General features: G+C 45.6%; 1 protein-coding gene across 2 annotated transcripts in view; it reads left to right on the top strand.

Moving 5' to 3' along the window:
* Positions 1–24,061, top strand: part of ANKRD44 (ankyrin repeat domain 44) — a 97,601-nt gene that overhangs the window by 16,508 nt on the left and 57,032 nt on the right. Inside the window, exon 2 of one of the 2 annotated variants that reach the window (XM_026047681.1) lies at positions 23,866–23,949. In XM_026047681.1, the coding sequence (XP_025903466.1) occupies positions 23,914–23,949 (36 nt within the window). In that variant the 5' untranslated portion in view covers positions 23,866–23,913. Of the gene's footprint in view, positions 1–23,863; positions 23,950–24,061 lie in introns of those variants that run through there. The other variant, XM_026047678.1, reaches the window with a different exon arrangement.

The following is a 24,061-nucleotide window of genomic DNA, read 5'->3' as shown; positions in this document are numbered from 1 at the left end:
GCAGTGCTGGTTTAGGCCCATCTCCACAACTCTGTGTGTGTGCTTGGTGTTGCAAATCTACTGAAAATGCTTGAAATTTTTAGACAAGTGTGACTGTTCTTTTATTTAGTTGGGAGAATGTACTTGACATCGTCAATATAGTTTCCTTTTAGAATGAAAGTAGGTTGCTTTTGAAAAGCAAATCAATGATTCTGTCTTCAAAATATGTTAAATTATATATTTGTATCATCAGATGCTATTCAGGTGATACCTGTGTGTGTGTGTAGGGACATTTGCTGTGTGATTCTCATATCCTGTGCTGAAGAAAGCTCAGAGCTTACCAGGAACAGTGAAGATTCACCTTGGCTTCTTTGCACATCATATAAATGATTATCTATGCTGAGAGCGTGTCAGTGTCCAAAAGATACTGAAGGCTTTGATTGCATTTCAGGAAGTTGCTTGCAGAGGGTGTGTGGAAGGTCAGAATAAAACACTGTGGTCATATGTGGGTATATACTGACCAGATACAACTTTACTGCTGAAAAGGAGTAAAACCAGGGCTGGCAGCTCTGGAGCGAGCTCTACTGCGAGCAACTTCTCGCCTGTCATGGTAGGGGTAGAAGCTTAAGCTTGCCCTCTTTCGAGGGTTGTATTGTCCTATTGTACGGAATTGGGAGACAATACTAGGACATCTTAATTCTTAGCTGATGAGCCTCACTAGGTGTTTCTCTTTCCATGCATGTTGGTTTAACCTTTCTGTTTCTTCTCTGTTTTGGGAGGATTATGCCTTAGTTTTTCACCTCCTAGCAAAATGGAGTGGACTTGGTGGAAGCAGTTCGTCAGTAAGTGGTGGATCTGGAGCCGTTTGGGAGAGATCTCCCCTGCCCTGCTCAGGGCTCTCAGTATTTCCCTGGTTTTGGCAAGACACGTTATGTGAGATGTCACTAGGATGTTCCCTCCATCAGTAAAACAAACAAACATAAAACTTGCTGTGATGTACTGGAGCTGAAATAACTGAGCATGGCAAGGAGAGCTGCACAAGCACTTCTCAAATAAACCACTGCTTCAAAGCAAACTCACAGAGTTTAGGAGGTAGGAAGGAGCCGTGCTCATGGCATGGCTTGGCTTCGTGACTTCAGTGCTTTCTTATGAAATAGCTTCCTTGGGTAGATTTTTATGTTCCAAGTTTTATTTCCAAGGGCAAATCAACCTGGTGTTTTGTTTTGGTTTTTTGTCATGTCCTCTCACTTCCATGTTTTACAGTAGTGTGAGATCTGAGGGGTTTCCAATAGCAAGTTTCATATTGCCAGGTGGAAATTGCCCCCACCTCCTAGATACACCAAAGTTTGTTAAAGTTTGATAAGAACAAGAAAAGATGGGGTTCAGGTCTCGGTTTAAGGCAGTTTTAAAGCATTATGGTGATATAGCACAGTGTAACAAACATTTAGCTGTTTTCTGCTCAGATAAAATCTCCTTTAGAAGATTTATGATGCCCCTAGCAAATGTTCTGGATGCATTCAGGGTGTGCGTTTTCTCTCATGAACCTTTCTAGCTTTGTCTTTTTCACCAGTGTGTTTGAAGGATGCTTACAAAAAAAGCGTTTGGAAAGTGTCTATTCTACAGAGAGCTCAGCCCCAGATGTCCAGCTTCTGGATTCTGTATTTTCCCGTGTGAACCTTCAGGTTCATGGAATTATTTGTTGGTTGCGACGTGACTTGGTCTGTAAGCTCAGGTAGAATGAATTGAGCGCTGTCAACATCCTGCTTTCCCCCTCGCGTGCCGTATTGGTGCTGTCGTGCCCTTATGCAGTGACATTGAAGATCCTCATAAACAGGAAACAGTGTCAAAACAAATCGGCAGGACCCACCCTTTGAGTTTCAATTACATCTCAAGAACTTGCTCGGAGAAAATGGGCTACGCTTCTGCACAAGCACTGAGGCCCAACTGTATTGCTATATAAAAAAGACTGGTGTTAGCATGGAAGAAGCTCACAAATTTCACAAGAATATAGAGTGTTTGGCTAGGACTGTGAATTACCTGGTGAACTCTGCATAAGGAAGGGGGATCCCATCTCTGCAAGTCTCTTAAGCCCCTTTCTTAAGTCTTGTTAAATAACAATAAGAGTGCCTAACTATTATTTACAGTAAAGCATGCTTGTGTGTTTGTTTCCATGAGGCGGAGAGATTAAAATATAAAGCCTCCAGTGGCTTTTTACAAGATACATTTAGCTGAAGTTATAGCTGCAGATTAATTTCAGTTTTCAATGGGAGTTGGCACGTGCCCTTGCGTGGAGGATGGAGCCTCTGGCTGCTCCTTCCAAGCTTGGTCCTTGGGTGCTCCATATGACTGCTGCTCACCTTGCTTTGCTGAGGCTGCAGGTTTGCGGTTGAAATCCCTCGTTATTCTGTTTCTGAGTCTTTATTTGCGTTTTAATATGGTTATTAAGGATATCAAAGGCAAAATAATGCTGTTCTCCTTCCTGTTCCCAGCCCTGGCAAATGACCCTGCCTTGTTCTCCTGGCCCAGGTGCAGTGTGCTGGCCCCACTTTGCCATGAAATTAATGTATAATTTCCCCTGAATAAATTAATATATAATTTCCCCTGAATATAGGTTGTTATGTGTCGTGTCCTCTGCTTTTCTATCGTTGCTGTGTTGTGAGCGGCAGCTCCCTGTATCCGCTGCTAGGTGCTGTGGTAAAGTGCAGCTGAACTCTCATGCGGGACACAAATGGTGAAATGGTGTTTACACAGAAGGGGCTGTCTGGTTGTGTGCTACAGTGCAGTGTTTATTAAGAATAGCTTTCTTTCCCCCCACAATTTAAGTTTTAGAGGGGTACAGTTTGCTGAAACATCTCTTGACTGCTAACTGATCAAATTCAGATATTGAAGAGCTCTTACAAGGGATTTTGTAACAGTCGTACGTGTACAGGAAACAAACTACTCTGCTTTCTGGTTCTCTTGCCCTAATCTCACATGATCTTGTTGGCCTAAATCCAGATCTGCCGAAGAAGTTGAAAGGATGCTTGCAGAACACAGATGTGGGGTAATCTCCCCATCCATTAATATTTTTCTCATATCTCCCAATTGTTTGAACTTGGATTGATGCCTGAAATCCAACCTTGAAGATGTCTTTTTAAATTATCTTTGCACTGCATCCATCCTCTCTCTCTCTCTCTGTATATATAGATATGTGTATACACACACAGATTGCTGCGTAACGGCTATATCATGTTATCTATGTTTCTTAGAAAGTTTTGAGCCCCAGATGCAACAAACAGAAGTGGTGCAGTGATAGCTGGTAGTTTCCAAGGTGTCTGCCTCCCTTCACATCATGTGAGAAGGGCAGTTGTCCATCCTAGCAGGAGGTTATGGGGTAAATCCTGCTTGACTGGGTTTCCCCGTGACCAAGAAACTCGTAATTGCCTCCACGTGGGCAGAGGAGCTGCCCGTGGTGAGCTGAGAGCTGAACAGGAGACACTGCAGCCTCCTGGAGAGGGGCTAGGTGAGACGTGGCCTTTGTGTCACTGCTATTTTCTGTTGCCTTAATCGTTGCTCTTTGGAAGCCCAGCCTGGTTTGGAGAGGGCTGGGTGTTTTTATCAGTGACTTAAGGGGCAGACGGTCATACCATGACTATTAATGTCATTGCTGAGATACATTTTTATTTCTTTTCTGCAGGAATCTGGTCAAGAACGAACTCTAACAATATCCAGTAGCCTTGACTAGCATCAAATTCTGCAATTAAAGCTTCCCAGCAATGATTGCCTCATATTATCATTTTTGAGCGTATTTGTTGTTAATTAATACTACGATATCATTCTACTGTGTGTAAGTTGAACTGCTATCCTTTTACACCAGCCTTGCAGCCGTTTGGTGTAAATGCACCCCGTGGCATCGAAGCTTTGCCCCTGCCTGTTTAAATGCCAGCAAGTCAGAGCTGTTCCAGAGCTGTGTGTTTGCAGTGGGCACGTGTTTTAGGAAGCGCAGTATGGCCCAGCTCCAGTGAACGTGTATTCAATGCATGGGCTGCACTGCCAGCACCAGGGAAAGGACAGATGAGGAGCACCTTGACGTTTCCCTGGCTGTCACTTCGGGATACGAGTGCTGGTGGCGGGATGGGGACGCCACTCTCGGCGTCCTCCTCCTTTCAGAGCGTGGAAAACGAGCCGGAATGCAGAGCCATTGCCCAGCCTCGCTTCCCGATGGTAATGAAAACCGGCTGAACTGGCGAGGTATTGGAGACGTAATTCATTTATAGGAATAATCGTATCTTTGGCTTAGCAGGTGAGTGCTCGTTCGTTAAGGACGTTGCCAATGCCCTGAGGAGCAACCTGGTGAGCAGATGTTAAGGTGGTGAATGAAGCTGCCTTCCCAGCGCTGAGCTCAACAAAGCTGCCTTGGAGCAGGAGGGGAGCAAGAGGCACGCAAGGGAGGTGTATCATAGAGTGGTTGAGGTTGGAAGGGACCTCTGGAGATATCTCATCCAACCTCCCTGCTCAAGAGGGGACAGAATCACAGGGAGGTTAAGGTTGGAAGAGACCTCTGGAGATCATCTCATCTAACCCCCCTGCTCAAATGGGGACAGAATCGCAGAGCCGCTGAGGTTGGAAGGGACCTCTAGAGATCATCTCATCCAACCCCCTGCTCGCTGCTTCTGTTGGGCTTGTCCCAGGAGGGGAACGATGCTGCGTGGAAACACAGAACCCACTTCCGCAGCCCGCGTCGCTTGCATTAAACCTCGGGGGGAAGTGGGGAAAGCAGCAGCCGGCAGCAGCTCTGCAGTCTGGGACCTGAAATCCCTGTTGCGTTAGAGAACCGTAGCCGAGCGGTGCAGCTCAGCCTGGGGTTGGGATGTTAACCTTGCAGCTCGCTTGGGTTCCCTGAAATGTGTCCCTCTAGCTTTGCTTAAAGTGCTTAACGCCTATTAGTTACCCAGGAATTTAAGCCCATAATTTAAACTTTAAGGATTAGTTGCTGTTGTTGAGATTTTATCTTGAAAAATGTGGAACACAGAGGTGGGTTACATGCACAGTTCAGAGAAGACGAGTTTGTAGTTTTGAAATTTGCTTAAAAAAAAAAAAAAACAGTGTTCAGAGAACTTTATAGTCTCAAGCGGTGTCTCTGTGAAGTGTGAGTACTGTATTTTTGCCTCCTTCGTGACCTCCAAAGAGAAGAAAGAGAAGAACCTTAACCTTTCTGATATGTACTTAGGGAGGCAGTGAGGAGGATGGGGCGGCCTCCTTTCAGTGGTGGCCACTCATAGAACTGGAGGAAACGGCCACAAACTGAAGCACCAAAAATTCCACAGGAACTTAAGGAAAAATTTCTTGGCAGTGAGGGTGCCAGAGCCCTGGAACAGGCTGCCCAGGGAGGTTGTGGAGTCTCCTTCTCTGGAGGTCTCCCAAACCTGCTTGGATGCAGCCTGTGCCACGTGCTCTAGATGACCCTGTGTGTGCGGGGGGTTGGACTGGATGATCTCTGGAGGTTCCTTTCCAACCTTAGGGATTCTGTGAATCTCTGTGTTTGAAATTCTAAATGTAAAGACTCATGAATGTGCTTCTGTAAGCATCTCTTTCCAGTGTCCATAGTACAACTCATTTCATCGTTGTTTCTCAATAGCAAAAAACACTATTTACAGTGCCTTTTTTGGCCATGGCTTGTTGTTTATCAGCATGTCTAATGTTTTTGGTGCAGGAAATAACTTGACTATATGCGGTGAGAAAGAGTAAGTGCAACTTCATTTACTGTTCTGGCATTTGGGGACCTGCAGCCTTTTCTTTGGTGTGCCAACTCTATTGAGAGACTTTGTATTCCTTGCCTGCTTGCTGCTGGGCTGGAATTTACCCTGGCATTACTCAATATAATATTAAAACTTAGCAGCAGCTCTTTTGTTCCTTGTGCGTTCAAGCTGAGGGAGAGGCAAAGACAAATTCTGCCATTGTTGCCCTTGCCAGCTAGTAGCAAATGAAAAGGAGAGCAGAGACATAGGAGAAAATGGTATAGTAATACAGCTTGCTGCTTCTGAAAAATTGGTCCTGTGGGAATAAGAACAGCCTCCCAAATAGTAATTTTAAACTGCTTTGAAACCCAGCTTTATCTGGCAAGGTAAATTAAGTGTTTTTTCATGTAGTGGGGAAGAGATTCAGACAGCAATTGTTGGCCACTGAGCAGAAAATTGCATGGCTTTCCTTTCTCTTTTTGCTGTCTTGGTGAGTGGAGCAATGTCTCCCATCCCCTTAGCTGTTTTATGCTGGACAAGGACCTCGAATCAAGTCTGTCTGTTTTAGGCCTCCTTGGAGCTGTGAGATGTTTTGTTTTCTTTAATAAGACATCAAGCGAGGCAAAAATGTATTTGGGAAACACCCTGATGCTTTTTTTTCTGGTCTCCTTCTATAGTTGAGGCTGCAAGTGTGTACTTAGGGTGTGTGAAAATACTTGCCGGAGACCCTTCCGTGTTTGGAGAACGTTCTGATCCAACCTTCTCGTTGAGTTGGGCTGCGTTACAAGGGCTGCTTGTCGTGACTGCAGGAGCCATGCTGCTTCACAGTTGATAGAGCATTTGTTGGGTATGAGCTGCCCCCAAAGATCACAAATATTACTCTTGTCATTTGACACAGAATAAACCAAAACCTTCCCTCTCGTACCAGTCTAACATCACTTTCCCAGATTGGGCTTTTCTGAGGTGGGACTAGCATGTTTGTAATGGAACTTCCCATCCTTCTCTTTCCACCCCCTTGATGATTCATCACCTTCTCCTTCCTCCACCCAAGATGTTTTGAAGCTGCCAATATTTTGAGGCAAGTGGGTAACTGCAAGTAAATGCCACGACATTGCAGCACATCCTTCCTTTAGCAGTAGCAGAGCTGTAGCAGCAGGAAGCAATGCTAAAGCTTCACAAGAAAATAGAAACCTGTTGCTGTAGGGCATCTACAGTGATGTAGGGCCTCCCCAGCAACAGGTCTGAGGTCTGGGCCTTTGTTCTGGGTCTGAGGTCGATACCTGACTTTGAAAACTGGTAGGTTTTGTTTATCTTGAGCCTTTTCTTCATGTGGCTGAAACTCGTGGAGCAACTAAACTTCTGGAGAGCCATGTTCCTCACAGACTTGTTGCTTGGATTCTTACCCGACACGAACGTACTGCTCTCCCAGGGCTTCATTGCCTTTTCACAAAATATTTCTGCTTTCCTTTAAGTCCCCCATGTGCTTTTCTCCTCCAAATCAACAAGGACTTAGCTACATTTTTGATGTATTTAAAAGGAAATATATGAAACGGCTCTATAACAGGGATCCATTCCATTTGTGTCCCCTCGTGTAGTCCTAGTTAGCTTTCCCGTGCAGAAGCCATTGTATGTATATACGGGTTTTGTTCTTTTATTTGTATTTTTTGAAGAAAAATGTAGTGTGTGTGTGTATTTTCTTTCTTTTTTTTTTTTTTTTAAGAAACTGCCCGTATTTGTGTGTCTGTTTTTGTTATGTCCTCTGGGGACCCCTCCTCATGAAGCAGGATGTTACTGTGGCAGCTCATGCTCAAACACAAACCAGCCCAAGAGCTTCTCCGCCCACAAGCCTTTACCACTTAGGTTTGCTCTTATAAAGGTAATTATGGAGAAGAGCACTGCCCTAAAAACAACTTTCAAATTCTCTTTTTTTAGAAAAAGAAAAAGTGGAAGTGCAATAAGCCCCTTTTGCCCCTGTGGTTCTGTATTTAAGGAAACGCTTGTGGGTATTTGGGCATTTTGGTAGTTACCCACCCGGATTTGCTGCAAGGCCTGCTGCTTCCTGTCTTGTTTAGTCTGCGTGTTAGGTAAGATAAACCTCTCTTGTTGCACCTGTAGATCAAGTCATGGTCCATCTCCAGCAGCACAGGGTGAAGATCTGCTATCTGTTTTTATCATAATTGGAGTCTTAAAAGCCCAAAACTTAATTGGTGGCTTGTTGACCCAAACGAGGGAAGCGAAAGCTTCTTTGGCGCAGTATTTATGGGAACGCTGGATTTCCTGGTCGCTGTAAATCGTGTAAATCCATCCCTCCTGTGGCTCTTGGATGTTTGTGGGACATCCGCAGGCGGATCCCAACCTGAAGGGAATGGGCGATGTGCAGAGGTGTTCCGTGCTGACCACACCAGTGCTGCAGCAGAGCCTTGCTGTCCTGCTCCCCTTCTGGAGCGCGGTTGCTGCGAGGTGTGGGCGGCTTGGAAACTTGCTTAAGGATCCCCAAAACTTCCTGCAATAATTTGACCATTCCAGGGGGAGCTGAGCCTCTCCTCAACCGCCTGCCCAAGTGAATCGGTCTTATAATTTTGTCGGACTGTAGAACTGGGCTCCTTGCTGTTTACCTGCTGGCTGTAACGCGTCTGCAGTGTTTTATGGCTCCGTTGCAGTAAAGCCCTCGTGTGGCACGTCCATTTTGCCCCAACCTAGTGGTACGCTGAGCACTTGGAAGCAAAACCAGTGTTTCCTGGGGCCTCGTGTGTCTCCTTCTGCAGGATTCGTGCTTTTCTGTATTTATAGATTTGGGCTATCCTCTTCCATGAAATGTGCTGGCTTTCTGCTGTAACCCACAGGTCGTCATATCATTTATTCTCTTATTGCTTTCAGACTTTAAAAACCCTGAAGGAAGACATACAAGGAACATTAGAATGCGTTTCAGAAGGTCTAATCTGTTGATTAGAGGTTGAAAACTGATGAAGGTGTCAAGCTCGAGGGACTAGTGTTGCTGCCCTCTTGAGAGGGGCACTTAGGTAACGGGATGAATCCTGACCATGTTGCAATAAAAATGAAATTCCTGATGATTTTGAGACATATTTTCTGTTTTTAAGACTCAGTATCTTTTCTTATGACAGGTTTATGTTGTGTGGATCATGTGCCAGACTTGCAGGCTGAGGTTTGCCCTACTGTTTCTTCAGAGGCTGCATTTTGCTAACTTCTTTGCAACTGGAAGAATAAGGAAGGTTGTTCCTCCGTCTCTAAAGACCACAGAGCAGATTAGTACCCTGCGTGCGTTAGCTTTCCCTTCTGCTTGCATTTATTGACCTTCACTATCCCAGAGTCTTTGCAGAACCCCTTTGCACAGTGCCAAAATAGCAAGGCCCCAAGCACGCGTGGAGCCGTATGGGGCGCTCCTCAAGCATGGAGGTGCATTTATCTCCTTGATCTGTACAGACCAGCTCCATCGTGTCACTAGATGCCCGTGGCAAAAAAAAATCCTCTGGACGAGGAGTTTTCCAGCCTCTCTGCATGAATTTGTGTTTTGGCCCCGACTTTAGAAACGCGCTTGCGCTTTTATCCTGACTGAAGTGTTACCTGATGAGCTGCAACAGAGCCTGGGTTAGCTGCCCTGCTGCCTGTGGGAGCCCTGCGAGCGCCTGCGTGCTCTCTTGCCGCAGACAGTAACCACAGAGCTTTATGCTCCTTCTCCATCCATTCCTCCGAGGATTTTTTGATCTCAAGTGATTGGTATTGCGCTGTCTCCTGGCAGTCCCGTGCTGCTTGCTCTCTCTGTTTGCTTGTTTTGCGAGGTGACAGAGCTTTGCTGCTGCTTTTCCTTGGTGTGGCCTTTACCCCAGGGCTGGGGAGAGCGCTGCGATGAGTCACACAGTCCTGTCCGTGCTGCCGTTTCCTCTTCAATAACATATGTGGTTTTACCTGAGGCTCACGGATCCGGCGGAGCTTGTTGGCGTGATGCTTTCAAGGACAGAGAACCTGCCGTTGAATCAGGTCTGAGGCTTTGTTTGGCCATGGGTATTTGCAAATTTAATTTTCCAAAGAACCTCTGTATCTGATTGATTATTTCTTTGGAAAGTTTGGAAGAAGTATTTGCTGGCTGAGCTCCTTAAAGCCTTGGGTTGCCAGAATAAAACTCAAGGGGAACCTAGATCTGACAACCAGAAAGTGTAAACCATGCAAAGAGGTTCTGCGTGTGTCTGAAAGATTCCTGGCAAGTTATCCCGGCAAGTTCTCCTACCTCTGTCACAAAGCGCTGAAGTAAAAATGCTGAAGACCCAAGATAAGAAAATTGGGTTTGGTCCCGCAGCACATCTTACTGGGATGTCTGCACTCTGAAACTTTGGGAAACTAAAAAGACCTCCAAAAACACAGAGTCTTGTAAAGTCCTGAGAGATTTGCAGTGGCGCCTAGCAGGAATTGTGACCCCTTGAAGCAGTGGTGAATCCTCCCAAGCAGTGCCAGGTACAGGTTGGTGCCTGTTTCTGACCCAACCATTGGCGATGCTCGTGGCACCGAGCTGCGTCCTGGGAGGGTCTGTTGCGATGCTCCTCGTGCTGACACGGACACTGATCCGGATCGCTGCGGGATCCCAGCCCATCCCTCTGTCCTGTCCCCTTTTTCTTGGACCTTTTCAAAGGTGAAGTTTAAGGAGTCACTAAACCTTTAATAAAATACAATAACTCCAAGTAAAAAAGGCATGGTGGCCCGATGTGCCGACAGCTCGGGGCGAGATTAGCAGCCATCCTTGAGGCTTCGCTCCTTAGGGTACTTGAGGAAATCTTTACAAGAAAACTGTGTATCGTTTGCATCCTTATATGGCAGGGTTATTTTTAAGGCCATCGGAGGAACAAACTGTTACTAAAGCATGTGTTATGAAAGCAGAGGTCTTAAACCTGCTTTTTGTTGGACCTCAGCCCCTGCAACTATTTTCGGTTCCTGGCCAAAGCGGGTGTTTTTGCCTTTCACAGAGCCAAACTCCACGTGCAGGATTGAATCACTTTATCTTTGTGCTGATAAAGCACTCGCAGCACACGTAGAGGAGGAAGTGCTCGAGCTGCCCCGCGTCTCCGCTATCTCCTGCGCTCATCTCGACCGGGTTGAACTCTTGCAAGAGAGGTTCTGTTTTTTCCTCTGTTTGTCCCAAATGAAAGCTCGGATGGACAAGCTGTCGCGGAGTTAACTACGCCGCAGGGAGGTCCTTCCTCTCTGCTGAAGTTTTGTATCTGCTAGAGTCATCTGAAGCATTTCCCTCTTGATTTGTATCCCAAGATCAGTGACGGGGAGAAAGAGCTGCCTTGTCTGTACTGCTTTTGCTGTGCTAATAGTCTGCACACCAGCTCAAGCTCTTCCTGCCTTCCATGCGCAGGTTCCCCATCCCCAGGATCCTCTGTCCCACACCAGCCCGTGGGTGATAAGTCGAAGGTTTCTTTGGAACAGCCTTGGCACCGTTTCCTTGTCGCCTGAAGTCACCCTAACTAGGATGGTGGTTGCTAAACTCGCTGCTTTAAATTATGCACTGCAGAGCTGAAGTTCCAATAGGTGTTGTATATTTTCAGAAGTTTTATGTTACTGCATCAGGTTTCGATGTCAAATTGTGTGGCAGTGCATCGTAAATACTAGGTTTGTTAACACTGAAAAAATCTGAATAATAATTCATGTTTAAAGAAGCTGAAACCAGCTACATCCTGCCTGCTTTAGCAGAGAACTTCCTCTGGTGATAGGGTTTGATTAATGACTTGTCTTCTCCAAATGTTCCTTTCTTCTAAATAATATAGTTTAGTCTACCCGCAAGAAGCACAGATAGTAACAGAAGAGCAAGGGTGCCAGTTGGAAATGAGTAATTTCTGCAGGGAAAAATGGCCTCATCGGTGACTACAGCGGAGGCGAAGAGATGCACGAAACTGCAAGCTGGTAACACCAGAGGAAAGGACGCAGGTGTTAGAGTCATAGTCAAGAAGTGAAGTGGTGCTCTGCAAAGAGGAGGCAGGTAATACACAGTGGGAGTCCAGAAGTGGTGCTCTGCAAAGAGAACGCGTTTTACTGATCTTTTTGTACCAGTCCCCCCTCTTTTGGAAGCGTGAATGAATGAATCCCTGCAACTCTCTGAAAGGGCTGAAGGTTTTTTACCCTCTTTGTTAAATTTTATCACTACTTGGCTCTTTTTTCCCCTCCTTGAAGGCTCCATTCAGTGCTATCGTTGGCTTTTTAAAAAGCATCCTTCTGGAGTTTAACATACGATGTTACATACATTACCTTTTCACTCTAGTAATTTTTCTAGTAAGGGAACATCCTCATGAAGTATTTAGCTGGAAGAGGCCGTGGTGAAAAGAAAATATAATTAAATATGTGAACTAAATATTGAACTCCTGACATGAGGCTGAGCTGATGAATGAAATTAAATCTAGCCAGAAGGAAAGTATTGCAAAACACGTCCAGTATTGCGTTTTAATATGCTTTTCTCCTAGACCTACCAAGTAAACTGCATATATCAACTAGAGGAGTTAATACTTGTGAAGTTCTTCTTTAGAGCCTTATAGGTCTCCAAGGAGGCTGCAGTTAACCCTTCTTTACCTGCAGAGTATCTGTAATAGAGCCCAGGCTTGCATTTTGTGGCACTTGAGCCAGACACATCCCTTGACGAGGACCTAGGCTCGACATTCACAACCTCAGTCCCTTCCTGCTTGCCCAGGAGCAGCCAGGCAGCTGGCAGAGAGGATAAAGAGCTGGGTTAGGGAGGAAGCACCAGGTAGGATTTTTAAATTAATCTTTTTGACTTAATGCTGGGCACAGATTCCAGCACCATGACGTTCTATGGACTTTCTAGTAGACTTACTTAATGCCTGCTTCTCCGTTCGCATAAATTCCTTTTATGAGAGAAGCAGAGGATAGTGGGGCAAAGTGCAAATCATTTTATGTGGTTTTATGTAGAATTTTATAATTTCACTTTTTTTGCCAGTACTTGGAAGCTCTTTTATCACCATTTCTGGTGCTGCTTTACATACGATTTTTAATAAGACTGTCACTCCAACAAAAGGTGCTAGAGAGGTATGTTGAATGGATAAAACCTGACAAGACATGGAAGGGCAATTGGTCATGCAACAGTTTTATGTGTTGCTTCTCTATAAAGTTGGGATGTGCCCTTAGGAATTGCTTGGAGATTGCTGGCTGCTCCTCCAGAGCCAGTATCCAGGCCTATGGATCTCATGAGTGCTGCCTATATGAATGATTCAGCTGCTGCTCTGAATGCCCACAGGAAGACCCAGGAAGACCCCCGACCTGGGGCACATTTGACGCTGTGATATGCACTGGGAGCACCTGCAAATCCGAAACATTCGACAAAGGAATTTTTTGCCCCACATTTTGAGGTATTTTGAGCTCTGGCAGCCTCCCTGCTCCTCGTCAACCTGTGCTCAGTGAACAAAACGAGTGCGTTACTGAGTCGGGAGGAATCTGCGCTCACGTTCCCCAGGTATTGATCTGACTTCAGGCCCTTGTCAGAAGGAGCAAAGAAACGTAAGAGCAGTATGTGCCGCTGCTCTCCCCTGGTGTGCCGAGCGCTGGGACGTGGATGGCTCTGGATGGAGCTTTTCCCGACTCACTCTCCTGCTCATACAGCACCTAAAACGTTGCCTCTGTGGGGACCCCTGTGATGGCTTTGGCCAAACAAAATCATGGAAAGATTAAACCACTCATTTCTGTCAGTTTGTTGATTTACCTGTAGTTGTCAGTGTCCTTTTAGCGGAGGTTTGTAAATTCGGTATTTCATCAACCTTGCAATTTTAGGTAACGCAATTCTGGTTTGTTACAGACTGGTGCAGTTAGCAGCTTAGAGGCTTCAGGAGCCTCCAGCTTGGGTTAGTTGGTTGGATTTTGTTTCACCCCATCGTACAACAAACTTGTCATTTGCCTAGAACGTGGCAACTTAGAATTTGCATGACTGCCATACAGTGATGCTAGGGAAGTGATGTTTGTGCAGGAGAAATTATATTCTTAAAGAAAGGAGTCTATCTGCAGGATCAGTCCTGTGTTTTAAATTAGAATTAGCTTGGGGTGTTGATCCTGATAGACTGACGGATGGATTAAGCAAAGCTTTAGAATTAGTATATTTATCAGCTTTACTGAGCAGAGCCTTAAAGCTCCAGGAGAAATAAATGTTCTCCTCATTAGTATGAAACTTCTTACATTTCTTATCGCCTTCCTTTAAAAATAACACATATTAGAGACTCAAAAATAAACTCCTGGTGTAGATGTGCAAAGACATTACAATCATGAGGCAGGCTTATGGCATGACTTGATTCTATTTCTGGGTATAATTCGAGGCTTTTCAGAAACATAAACAGTGATTATTTATTTATTGAAGTAATGCACTGTACAGTGGTTTGAACTGCAGTGAATGTTCTGGGTGCTGGATAACACTAATAGATTTTCTCAAGGTATCCTGCGCTGCTTGAAAGTTTTCTCTTGTTGTAAAGCCAACGTATTTAAATAAATAGGCTTCTTAATCTCCTTTTCATTATGTCACTGCTGAATTTCCAGCCAAGACTTACAGGACAGCGCTGGGAAAAGTCTCATCCCAGGCAAACTGCATTCACCTCATGGTAGCTCACTGTCACGTTGCGGGTTTGAAGCTGAGGGTGACGACAGGCCTTGTAAGTATGTGAAAAATGAGAGTCTTTCATGGTAACAGCGAGCAAGCAGCTCTTGCTCTCTGCCCTAAGTCACTGTGTGCTGACCCTGCTGCACAGATGTAATGATAATAATCCAGGCTGCGTTTGGTAGGCAGTACAATCTGAGTGCCGCAAATTTGGCTTATGTCCTGGATTTTTCAGAGGTTTATGACTTTGACAAATTTTAAATGTTTCAGCTTAAATCCTCCACAGGTAGTGCTGACCCCAGGACGATTTTTTTAAGTATGTGTTCACCAAAAAAAAAAAAAAAAAAGTCTTGTTTCTCATAATGAGGAGGGACAAATCTGTATGTCTGCGTTAGAAAGCTTTCATGGTGGTTTCTTTGAGAAGCTTTGGTGCCTGCTTTGCCTCTGTGGATGCTTTGCTTTCCCTGAGCAGGTTGTACCATGTCAGCAGCTCAGGCACAGCCTGGTGAACATGGACCCAGAACCCAGCCTGCATTGTACGCCACAGAAAATCTCTTCTCACCTTTATCCAGTACGATGGAGGCTTCTGTAGAACCACTTACTGCCTAAAAGACACGCTGCAGCTGCATAAGAGAATGCCACTTCTTGTGTCTGTAAGGGAGCTGTGCTTTGGGAGCCCCACTGGTAAAAATTCAGAGAAGAACCTGCCAGAGATTTGGCATTTTGTACAATTCTGGTCCTGCAAAATTGCCTGCAGTCGCATCTCCAGTGAGCAGTGTTTCTCCAATACACAGAAAAAGAAGGGATCTTTTCTGGAGTCAATTTTGTATTTGGAAAAGTGAAATCCAGATGTTGGTGCAGCGGGCAGGAGGGCAGCTGCGGAAGACAGAGGTGGTGGCTGCTGGACTGCTGGTCTGCAGGAATAGCTGGAAGAGGTAAACTTGCATTTGCACAGTTATAGCAAATGAGGGGAAGGGAATGTGTTTTCTCCTTTTCATCTGCAGTATTTGACACTCTTGTGCTTTAAGTAATCATGATTCTCTGCAAAGCAATAGCTCCCCCGGGCCCCTTCCCCTCCCGTGCTACCTCGACCTTCAGAAAGCTTTGCAGGCAGCCCCAGTCCGACGTTAACTGTCGGGAGAGAAGGAAGCAGGAGCTGAACTTGGTCAGAGAGGTTTCCCACCATCGCTGTCCGTGCCCTGAGCAAGGGCAGGGTGCTGGGCAGGCACCTCTCGCCCTCTTAAGGCAACGAGCTGAGGGAAAGCTGTAGTCTCAGCTCTCTCCAGCATAAAACTACAAGAGGAAGCTGTGCTGTGGGTGCTTTTGTTATCTGCAGCAAACCGAGCTGCTGGAGCTGGGTGCAGTCATTTAGAAAAGTGATTTTTTTATTTTTTTTTCTGCCCAGGAGCCTGCCTCAAGTATTTCCTGAGGCTTTTCTCAGAAACTGTATCAAAGCAGCAGGTTAGCTAGTGTCAGCTCCCTCAACGGCAGTCGGAATCGAGCACGGTGCTACTCCAGCAGCTTTAGACACATCCCCACCCTGGAAATGTCTTTGCAGAAATCTGCAAAGGTATAATATGACTTTGTGGGGTTTTTTTTCTATAGAGGCAGAAAGAAATGGAATACTTAAAATGCCTCTAGGTTGGGGAAAGAGAGGAGCTGGAGTTTGAATATGTCAGAGACATGTGGCCACCATCACTGGTCTTCATGTGCTTATGGCATGGAAAGCGCTGAGGGACTCTTTACTCTTCTGCCTGGCATTATGGAGGTTTGATCCTTTAATTTTTACAAGACGTCCCACTTGAGAATCGAAAAACATCATGAAATTTTCTGCACGAATAATTGACCCACCACCAGCATCACACCCGTTACAGCAAGAGGGGAGAGGGCAGAACTATGTTTTGGGCTAGCACCACACTGTTCCTGAGTCTTAACGTGCACTGAGTCGCAGCCAACCATCATTTTGGCCGAGTGCACGAGGGCTGAATTTCCCTAGGCCAGCTCCCCCAAACTGGCTGTGCTGTGAGACCCTGCGGATTATATGGAAGCACCGTCGTCCTGTGCATCTTGCCCTGGCGGAAAGGGGAATCGGAGGCACTTCAATGCAAGCAGGAGAGTCCCGGCCTTCCCAAGGCACAAGTCCTCTTCAGCAAAAGCAATGAGCAGACTTCAAAACCAGCTGCTGCTTCTCCTTGAAATCGTGTGTGTGATCACAGGATCAGGCGGATCTTGAGGGCATTTCATTAGGCCTGTCCTGAAAGTCTAAGCTATGTAATACAAGACTGTGGTTTCCGACCTGTTCCTCTGCCAGCAAACTGTGAGCCACTGTATGCCAAAGTCAATGAGAGGCCCTGGTGAACATGACCAAAATTATGATTTCCACCATATAAAGGAGGTAAGATGATCCCAAGAACTAGGAAGACTGAGAGGGACAGGGCTTTGCTTAGTTAATACCTAGCAGACTAAAGCCCTGGGCCCAGAAAGAGCACAGAAGAGGAGGTGAGGGTGGGCCTAGCCCTGGGGCTTTTGCTTCTCGTGAGCTTTGGCCGCTTGACTTGCACCTCTTTGGAAAGCTGATGAGTGTAGCTCCACACGCTGTGGTTTGGGCCTTGCCTGGCGTTGAGGAGGGCAGCTGTGAGGCCACCTCCTGCTCCCTGCTGAGTTCCCCTAGGGTGTTGTCTTCCCCAGCCTGTTCCCCCTGCTCTGCCCCAAACGGGCTATTCTCTAGTGGACAGAACCGCTTGGAAAGACCCTTGTGGAACGGAAATGTTGACATAACCACAGGCGTCTCCTGCAGAGTGACCAAGGAATGGGAAACAGCAAAGCCAGGCCGGGCTGGGAAATCCTCCTGCTCATGATATGTGAAAGTGCAAGGCAGAATAGTGAACTTTTCACTTTTGAAGTGTGGTTTGCAAAAAATAAATAGGTTAAAGAGTTAATCTACAAAAAATAACTAACTAAACTTTCAGCTTTAAGCTAAGCTCTCTAGGAAAATAAAAAATGGGCTTAGGAGTAAGTTTGGGTTTAAAAAGACTTTTGTGAAGGCTGGTTTATTTGTTGCTGCTTTGCTCAAGCACTTGAAGTGAGGTCTAGAGTGAGCTGCACTTGGTGTTGAAGGCTTTTCTTCCATGGTCGAAATTTCTTCGATATGGAGGTGTATTTAATGGGTGGGATGAGGTTTGATGGTGAGAATCAGTCTCTATCTTCTCTTCACCTGTGCTGGCAGGATGTGCGGCACCTTGCAGCCCTCCCAGAGGATGTGCAGGCAAGGAGAAACAAGACTCATTGGGAGCTTGCTAGAGGAAGGAATTTAATGGCTCATTACAGGTCTCAGGGTCATATTTTGCGTTTACTTTTGACTTGAATCTCTGCGAAGTCATTCTGAAGCACCCGAATTTGTTGTCTCAGGCCCATTGTGCTTGAAAGATCCCAGACTGTTTTCTGAAATGCAGCCCATTTAAATTTCCATTTAATTTCTTTGGCCTGGCAGCCTGGTTTTGCCGAGCGCCGCCCCTGCCTTCACCAGCAAAGCTGGCAGCTCCTTTCCTGACAGCTTCAGTTGTTGATAGCGAGTACAAGGGAGTTAGCAGGACTCGTTCCATCAAGCCGAGCTCACTAATGTGTTCCAGAGTCAAAATAGAGGTGAAACATCTGCTTGGGCTGTGGAGCTGAGCTCCGTGCCAGCTACAGCAACCCAAACGCAAAGGGGGTGAGATGTCGCAGTGGCCTGATCTGCGTGTTCACACCTCGTTACGCTGTGATTGAGGGAAATAACACTGTCACCAGCACCAGCAGTTAAACATGTTTAATCTGAGTTTTATACTAGCTGTGCAGAGGCTAAAATCTGCCAGGAGGAGGCTGAACGCAGGTGTTCTTGCAAGCACTGTGAGCTTGGACCCTACAAGAGAAATCAGGAGGCTTTTTCATGAGCGCTTAATTTCTTTAAAAGGTATTTGACACCTGTTATGTATGAGAAAGCTAGTTGGGAGGTTCCTTGACTTTTCTGGGGTTAATATTTGTTACTAGCATGACAGAGATGCTTGGAGAGGCATTGCCTGGTTTGCTTGCATAGGCAGTGGGGACCTGTGTGTGCTTTGTGCCCAGGCAGGCTGCTTGAGCCCGAGCAGCCTGCATCTCCAATATGACATTCAGGTCTATGAGATCAGACAGTTCCTGCTCTGCTCCGCTGTCCTGACCACCTTGATGTCACCTTCATGGCTCTAAAGGTTTTGTCACTCCCTGGAACAGCCGTGAGAGCGGGACCTTGGGAGCGTTGCTGATCCCGTGCAATGTTGATGAGACTTGGGGGCATGCGAGGTCATGCCTTTAAAAGATGTGTCCTTAGCAGAAATACAGTATGTGAGCTGAGGGGAGGAAGCCCCAGCTGCATTTCTCTCTGCAGGATGAGAGGAGCAGAGTGTGCACGCTCTTTGGTTGTATCACACAGTGGTGTGTTTGCATTTCAGACTATTAAGTCCTCTTCAGTTTGAGGGATACATTTTTCGACTGATTTCTGAGGAAATTTCTCAGGTACCGTGTGCCACGCCATGGAGATAATTGTCCTTTTAACGATGTAATCCCAGCTGAAGTGCTGGAAAATGCACATTCTTCTTTTTTTTTGCTGGAGCACAGCCTGTCCTGCAGCTTCTCTTTTTTGCCTGGAGCTTTGTATTTATGTAATCATGGTGTGAAGTTGGGACAGGCTTGATTTGCCCTGACTTTAATGGAGCAGAAACGAGCCCTCCTAGCATGAGGCAATTTAAGTCCTGCGTGTCTTGGATGTAGCTGCTGTCACTAACAACCTTTCCCGTGTTGCAGACTGCTCTCAAACCCCCTTTAAATTTTCTTTAAGCTGCATAGTCCCAGTTAGTTCAGGCTTTCCCTTGTAAATCATGTTTTAGAGTTCCCTTTTGGTCCTCAGGTTCCCTGAAATGGGTGCCCAGGTGTCTCATACCAGCCACTACCTGAACAGAGCACGGTGGGGACAGCTCTGTGTGGCCTGCAAGCCAAATTCCTCTTTTAGGGCCTCTTCCTCTTCCATAATCACGTCCAATTTCTAAAGTACTCCTGAATTCTTTCTTATACAAAACCACTATAGAAGCAGTCTGGGTTTATTGCTACCAGTCGTGGCTGTGCTCTCTTCCATACTGTGGAGCATCTTCCTCACCTTGCAGCCCGCTTATCTGCAAGATATATTGCAATTTCTCATGGAAATCTCAGCTATAGCACCTAATGGCAATATGGGCAGAGAATTACAGGAGCATTAAGGCTGTGGGCAGGGTGAATGTGCCTGTTCACAGAGCATTTCCCTCTGCACACAAGGTTGGGTTTGGCTCATAGGGGTCAAGGCTTGTGCGGCCACCAAAAAAACACCCAAGTGTATTTGAATAGCTACAGGAAAAGCAAGCAGGAAATGCAGCCTTTGGTGTGACTGATGTTTTTCAAGTGAGCTGCTCTGCTGAGCTGCTTTTATTTTTAAATCTCTGGTGAGAAGCGATCTGGGGCCTCGAGAGATCTGAATTTATGGCATTCTTTCCTACGCAATATTACTTCCATGGCAAGTCTTTTCTAGTGGGGTTGCTGCTGCTTCTTCCCTGCTCCTTCAGATATGATCAGATTCTCAGATCTGATCTGGAGATATTAAAAAAAAAAAAAAAAAAAAAAAAAAAGACCTCAAATTTAAGGCCGGTGGTCCGTCTCCAATAATTAGAATGAAGGAAAGGACATTGGGCAACCTGACTTCAATTTGTGTCTCTTCCTTTTTAGTAATGGTCTAAATTTAACCTGTCCGGAGTTATTTCAGTGCCTTCGCTGATCAGTTTAACACAGCCCAGGTCACTTGCGGGATATTTTTGCCCGTCCAAGACTTGGCGGGTTCCAGGAACAGCAGGATGTAGCCTGTGGTTCACCTGGAAGCCCAGGCGATTCCGAGGGCGGTCGATTGGCTCCCGAAGGAAGCGTGGGAGGCAGCCAGGAGCTGGAGCCTGGCTTGGTGCCAGGAATAGCTCCGCGGAGCGCCGTGTTTTGTGCTGGGCTGCGGCTGCAAGCCGTAACGAAACAGAATTTGGAGCTTGTTTTGGAAAAACACTTGCTCGTGTAAAGTGAGCGATTGATTTTTCCGTCCTTATGATGCAGAATGATCCTCGTTTTGTCAGGCCTGAGCCTGAAGCCTCTAAGCGAGGATGGGAGTGAGGTGCCCGGGACTTGGCTGCAGCCAGCCTGGAGGGTAGAAGCCCTGCCAGGAAGCAGCTCCTCGCTAGGACATCCCCTTGGAATTGCTTTTCTTGTCTTTGGGAATGTCCATGCTGCAGTAGATTATGTGCAATCCCACCCAGAAATAACTGAGTTACTCTTCCAAAAGCAACAAGGAATACACACGAGAAGATAAAGTGAGCTCTGCCTCACATTCTTTGTTTCTGTCATTAGAAATACAGCAGTTTGTAGGAGATTCATTGGTCTGCTCAGTGTGTAACTCCTGCATTTGATCCCTTGACGGTGCTGTCATTTTGCCATAATACATCCAGAGAACCAGTGTGTCGTATTCACATGTTTGCTTCTCTCCACTGATCTTTCAGGGACTGGGTAGTTTCAAAAATGCCTTAGGAGATGTGGAGCAGAGCCCTGTGGTTCCTCTGGATCCCCTCCGCAGTCAGCAGAGGACCTTCTTTCCCAAGTCCATGATGATACCGTTGTTAGAAGCCGGCACACAGAAATCCCAGTAGTGGAAACAATAATAACTTGAATAATATCTTGAATAATAACTTGAATAATACCTTGGTTTTGCCAAGGGAAGGTGTTGAGGTGAGACAGCGGCTGCGGTTGGAGCCACGGAGCTGTGCACAGAAGAGTGTTTCTCGAAGCTGTATAAATCCTAACCCTATATGAAAGGAACAATGCAGTCTAAACCTCTGCGAGTAAGCAGTAAGTAAAAACACTATTTTAAGCCACAAATGGCCAGAGGAATAAAGTCCTAAATTAAAACTCAGAAGAGGAGTAGTCTTGGTACCATGACCTGGGGGAAGAAATGCCTGTGCTTAATGTGACATTGGAGGAGAGTGGAAAAACACCAACACAATCATTACTGCTTGGAAACATTTTGTCTCACTACATTTCTTGCCATTGAGGAGCAACGAGGACATGGAGGCATCCAAACCTTTACTTCAGGAACTTGATGTAATGCAAGTACAACAATTAAAGGCTCGATATATTTAACCTACCCTTTTCACTCCCAAGAACAATTAATACTTTATTGTGTGGAAATATTCTTTACCTGTCTGCCTCCATCTCCTGTCCAAGTGAGAATGTGGTGTAAATAACCGAGGAGCTCTTGCTGGAGAGCCAGAGTAATTAGGCACAAGACCAAATATTTAATGGATATCGTAGTTACTAGGCTAAGTACTAACTGCTTCACTGAGAGCTTCAGCACCAACTAAAGGGTCCTTGTGAGAGTCTGTTCCAGTGCGTCATCCTTCACAGAGACCAGAGATTGGCAACGGCAGGAGGACAGAGTCCGGCCTCCGTGGGCAACTTCCCAACATGGGGCATCTGCCTTGCCTTCATCCATGCGACTTCTCGCTCCACAGGGACGTCGGCGGGGTCGCCCAGGCTTCTGCCACGTTGGCTTAGTTGCTTTGCTGCTGAAGAATCGTTGTCCCTTTGATTCAGGGAGATGATCTTACTTGTACGTGTGAAGTCACTCTTACAGCCCCATATATAGAGGGAGAAATGAGTTTTAAATGGGCCACTAGGAGAAGGTAAGGACGCACAAGAAGGAGAGAGAAACTTGGGATTTTTTGACTTATCTGCAAAGGAAGATGACATGAAGTGGGCCCCATGCTTCGATTTTACATTCTCTACAGGCTGGAGATTGGGAAGACCTGCAGCAAGATGCCAGGAGGCCAAGCCACGCAGGAGGAGAAACAGTTCCTTGGTTTTGGACTCCAGACCATTAGGGTAACAGTTGCGTTAACAAACGTGCTGAAAACCAAAACTCTGGAAAGGTTTTGCTTGGCTGTTGGTTTAATATTTTCGCTCCCAAGTGAATCTCCATCTGAGTTTGAAAGCTCTGAAGAACTGAGCTAATAGAACAGTTGTTCATCATTCCAAGAGCTGTACTCTAATAATAGTTAATAAAATAAAAATTCTGCAGCAGTAATGTGTTGCTCGCTTCACACCTCATCTTTTTTTTAAAAGCAAGGAATAAAAATCCTGAGATAAAGAATAAGCTAAAATAGAATAGTTAATTTGGGAAAAAAGCCCAGCAGTGGCTCAAGTTGGGTATTAGCCTGTAATGTTTTCATCTATTCTTTCCAATTTCCAGCTCTTAACTTTTTGCTCTACTATCCCTCTCCCTCTTTTGCTATTAAAATGATAAAATATCTTACTAAATAAGATATTTATTACCTTATTTATTAAAAAAAACTCATGAAAAAAGGTCTGGAAGACCTTTGCAAATGGTATGTGGCAGCTCTCTGTTGTTTTGCAGACTCTATATTATATTTATTTTGCACCCTTCCGTGGGGAATGTTCTGAGGCTGTGTTCTGACACACGTTGAGAAGGGAGCACGACAATAAAAGGAAGCATTCCAATAAAAGAAATAAAGTGCAACTAGTGCTTTTTGTTTTTATTTTTTCCAACATCGTGATGAATTTGCAGTTGTGACAAAAGATGCTGCTTTAGGCCTTTCTCTATTGGAAGGGTAGCAAGCATGAAATCCTCGTGTGATTCTTTCTCAGAGAGCGTCACTGTGTCTTAAAATGAAACCACCACCTTAGATTGTATTTTTCAGATTTAAATAGGAGGGTTATTGCATTAAAAAGATCAGGAATTCAAGCATTTAGTATTTTTCATCTCTGAGACTCCTGTATAAACTAGTTAAGTTCTGTGACTTGTGTATAAGCTAGTTAAATTCTGCAATCTTAGGAATGGTTTTGTTGTTCTTAAGTAGTCGTGCATACGTCTCAAGTTTGGCACATTACTTCCCATGGCTGGACAAGTAGCCCCGCATTGTCAAAGCCAGGAGCATGGTGTAGTTGTTCTCCTCTCTGCCTGATTATTTATTTATGCATTCTGATCCATAATAGCTTAATAATAGCCCTGAAACAATAAGATAATCATTTTGCTTCTTGGGTGGTTAAAATTAACTGCGCTCATTGCATATTTATTTTGTAAAAGAAACAAGCTGTTTAGTAATTGCTCAGAAATATGTTATCTGCATAATTTTCTGTTTCTAAATATGGTTTGCATGACCATTAATCCGTGCCAGCAGCAAACAAGCAAGCACACAGCAATATCTGATGCAATTAGTGTTTCCGATGCATGCCAAAGAGAACATCTGGCCCAGTGGGGGTGTTTTAGACCAAAGCTGCCCTTCTGTTGGGGTCCACACTCTGTGGGCACACAGGCTCGTTGGGTGGATAAACACTCTCAGGCTTTGGAATCATCTCTAGGCAGGTTGGTGGCTCTTGTGGATTTGTTGCCAAGGTCCTATGTGCTAAATGACACGCTTCCCTTTAAAATAAAATTACCTGAAATCCTCTAACATTGCTTTTTCTGCTTCGTTTTGCCAGCCCCCACTGGTGCAGGCGATTTTCAGCGGCGATCCAGAAGAGGTGCGGATGCTGATCTACAAGACGGAGGATGTCAACGCCCTGGTAGGTGGCCTGGCTTTGCGTGGCTGCGGTGTCACGCGCACCGTGCTCCTGAACTGTCACCGTGACCGTGTTCGTCGTGTCCTTGGTAATTAACAAGTAACCAGGTGGAAAT

Source organism: Nothoprocta perdicaria, unplaced genomic scaffold (assembly GCF_003342845.1).
Source record: "Nothoprocta perdicaria isolate Ctin4 unplaced genomic scaffold, notPer1 scaffold_11, whole genome shotgun sequence".
NCBI lineage: Eukaryota > Metazoa > Chordata > Aves > Tinamiformes > Tinamidae > Nothoprocta > Nothoprocta perdicaria.
The sequence above is the reverse complement of the archived record's forward strand: the minus strand, read 5'-3'. Positions and strand labels throughout refer to the sequence as shown.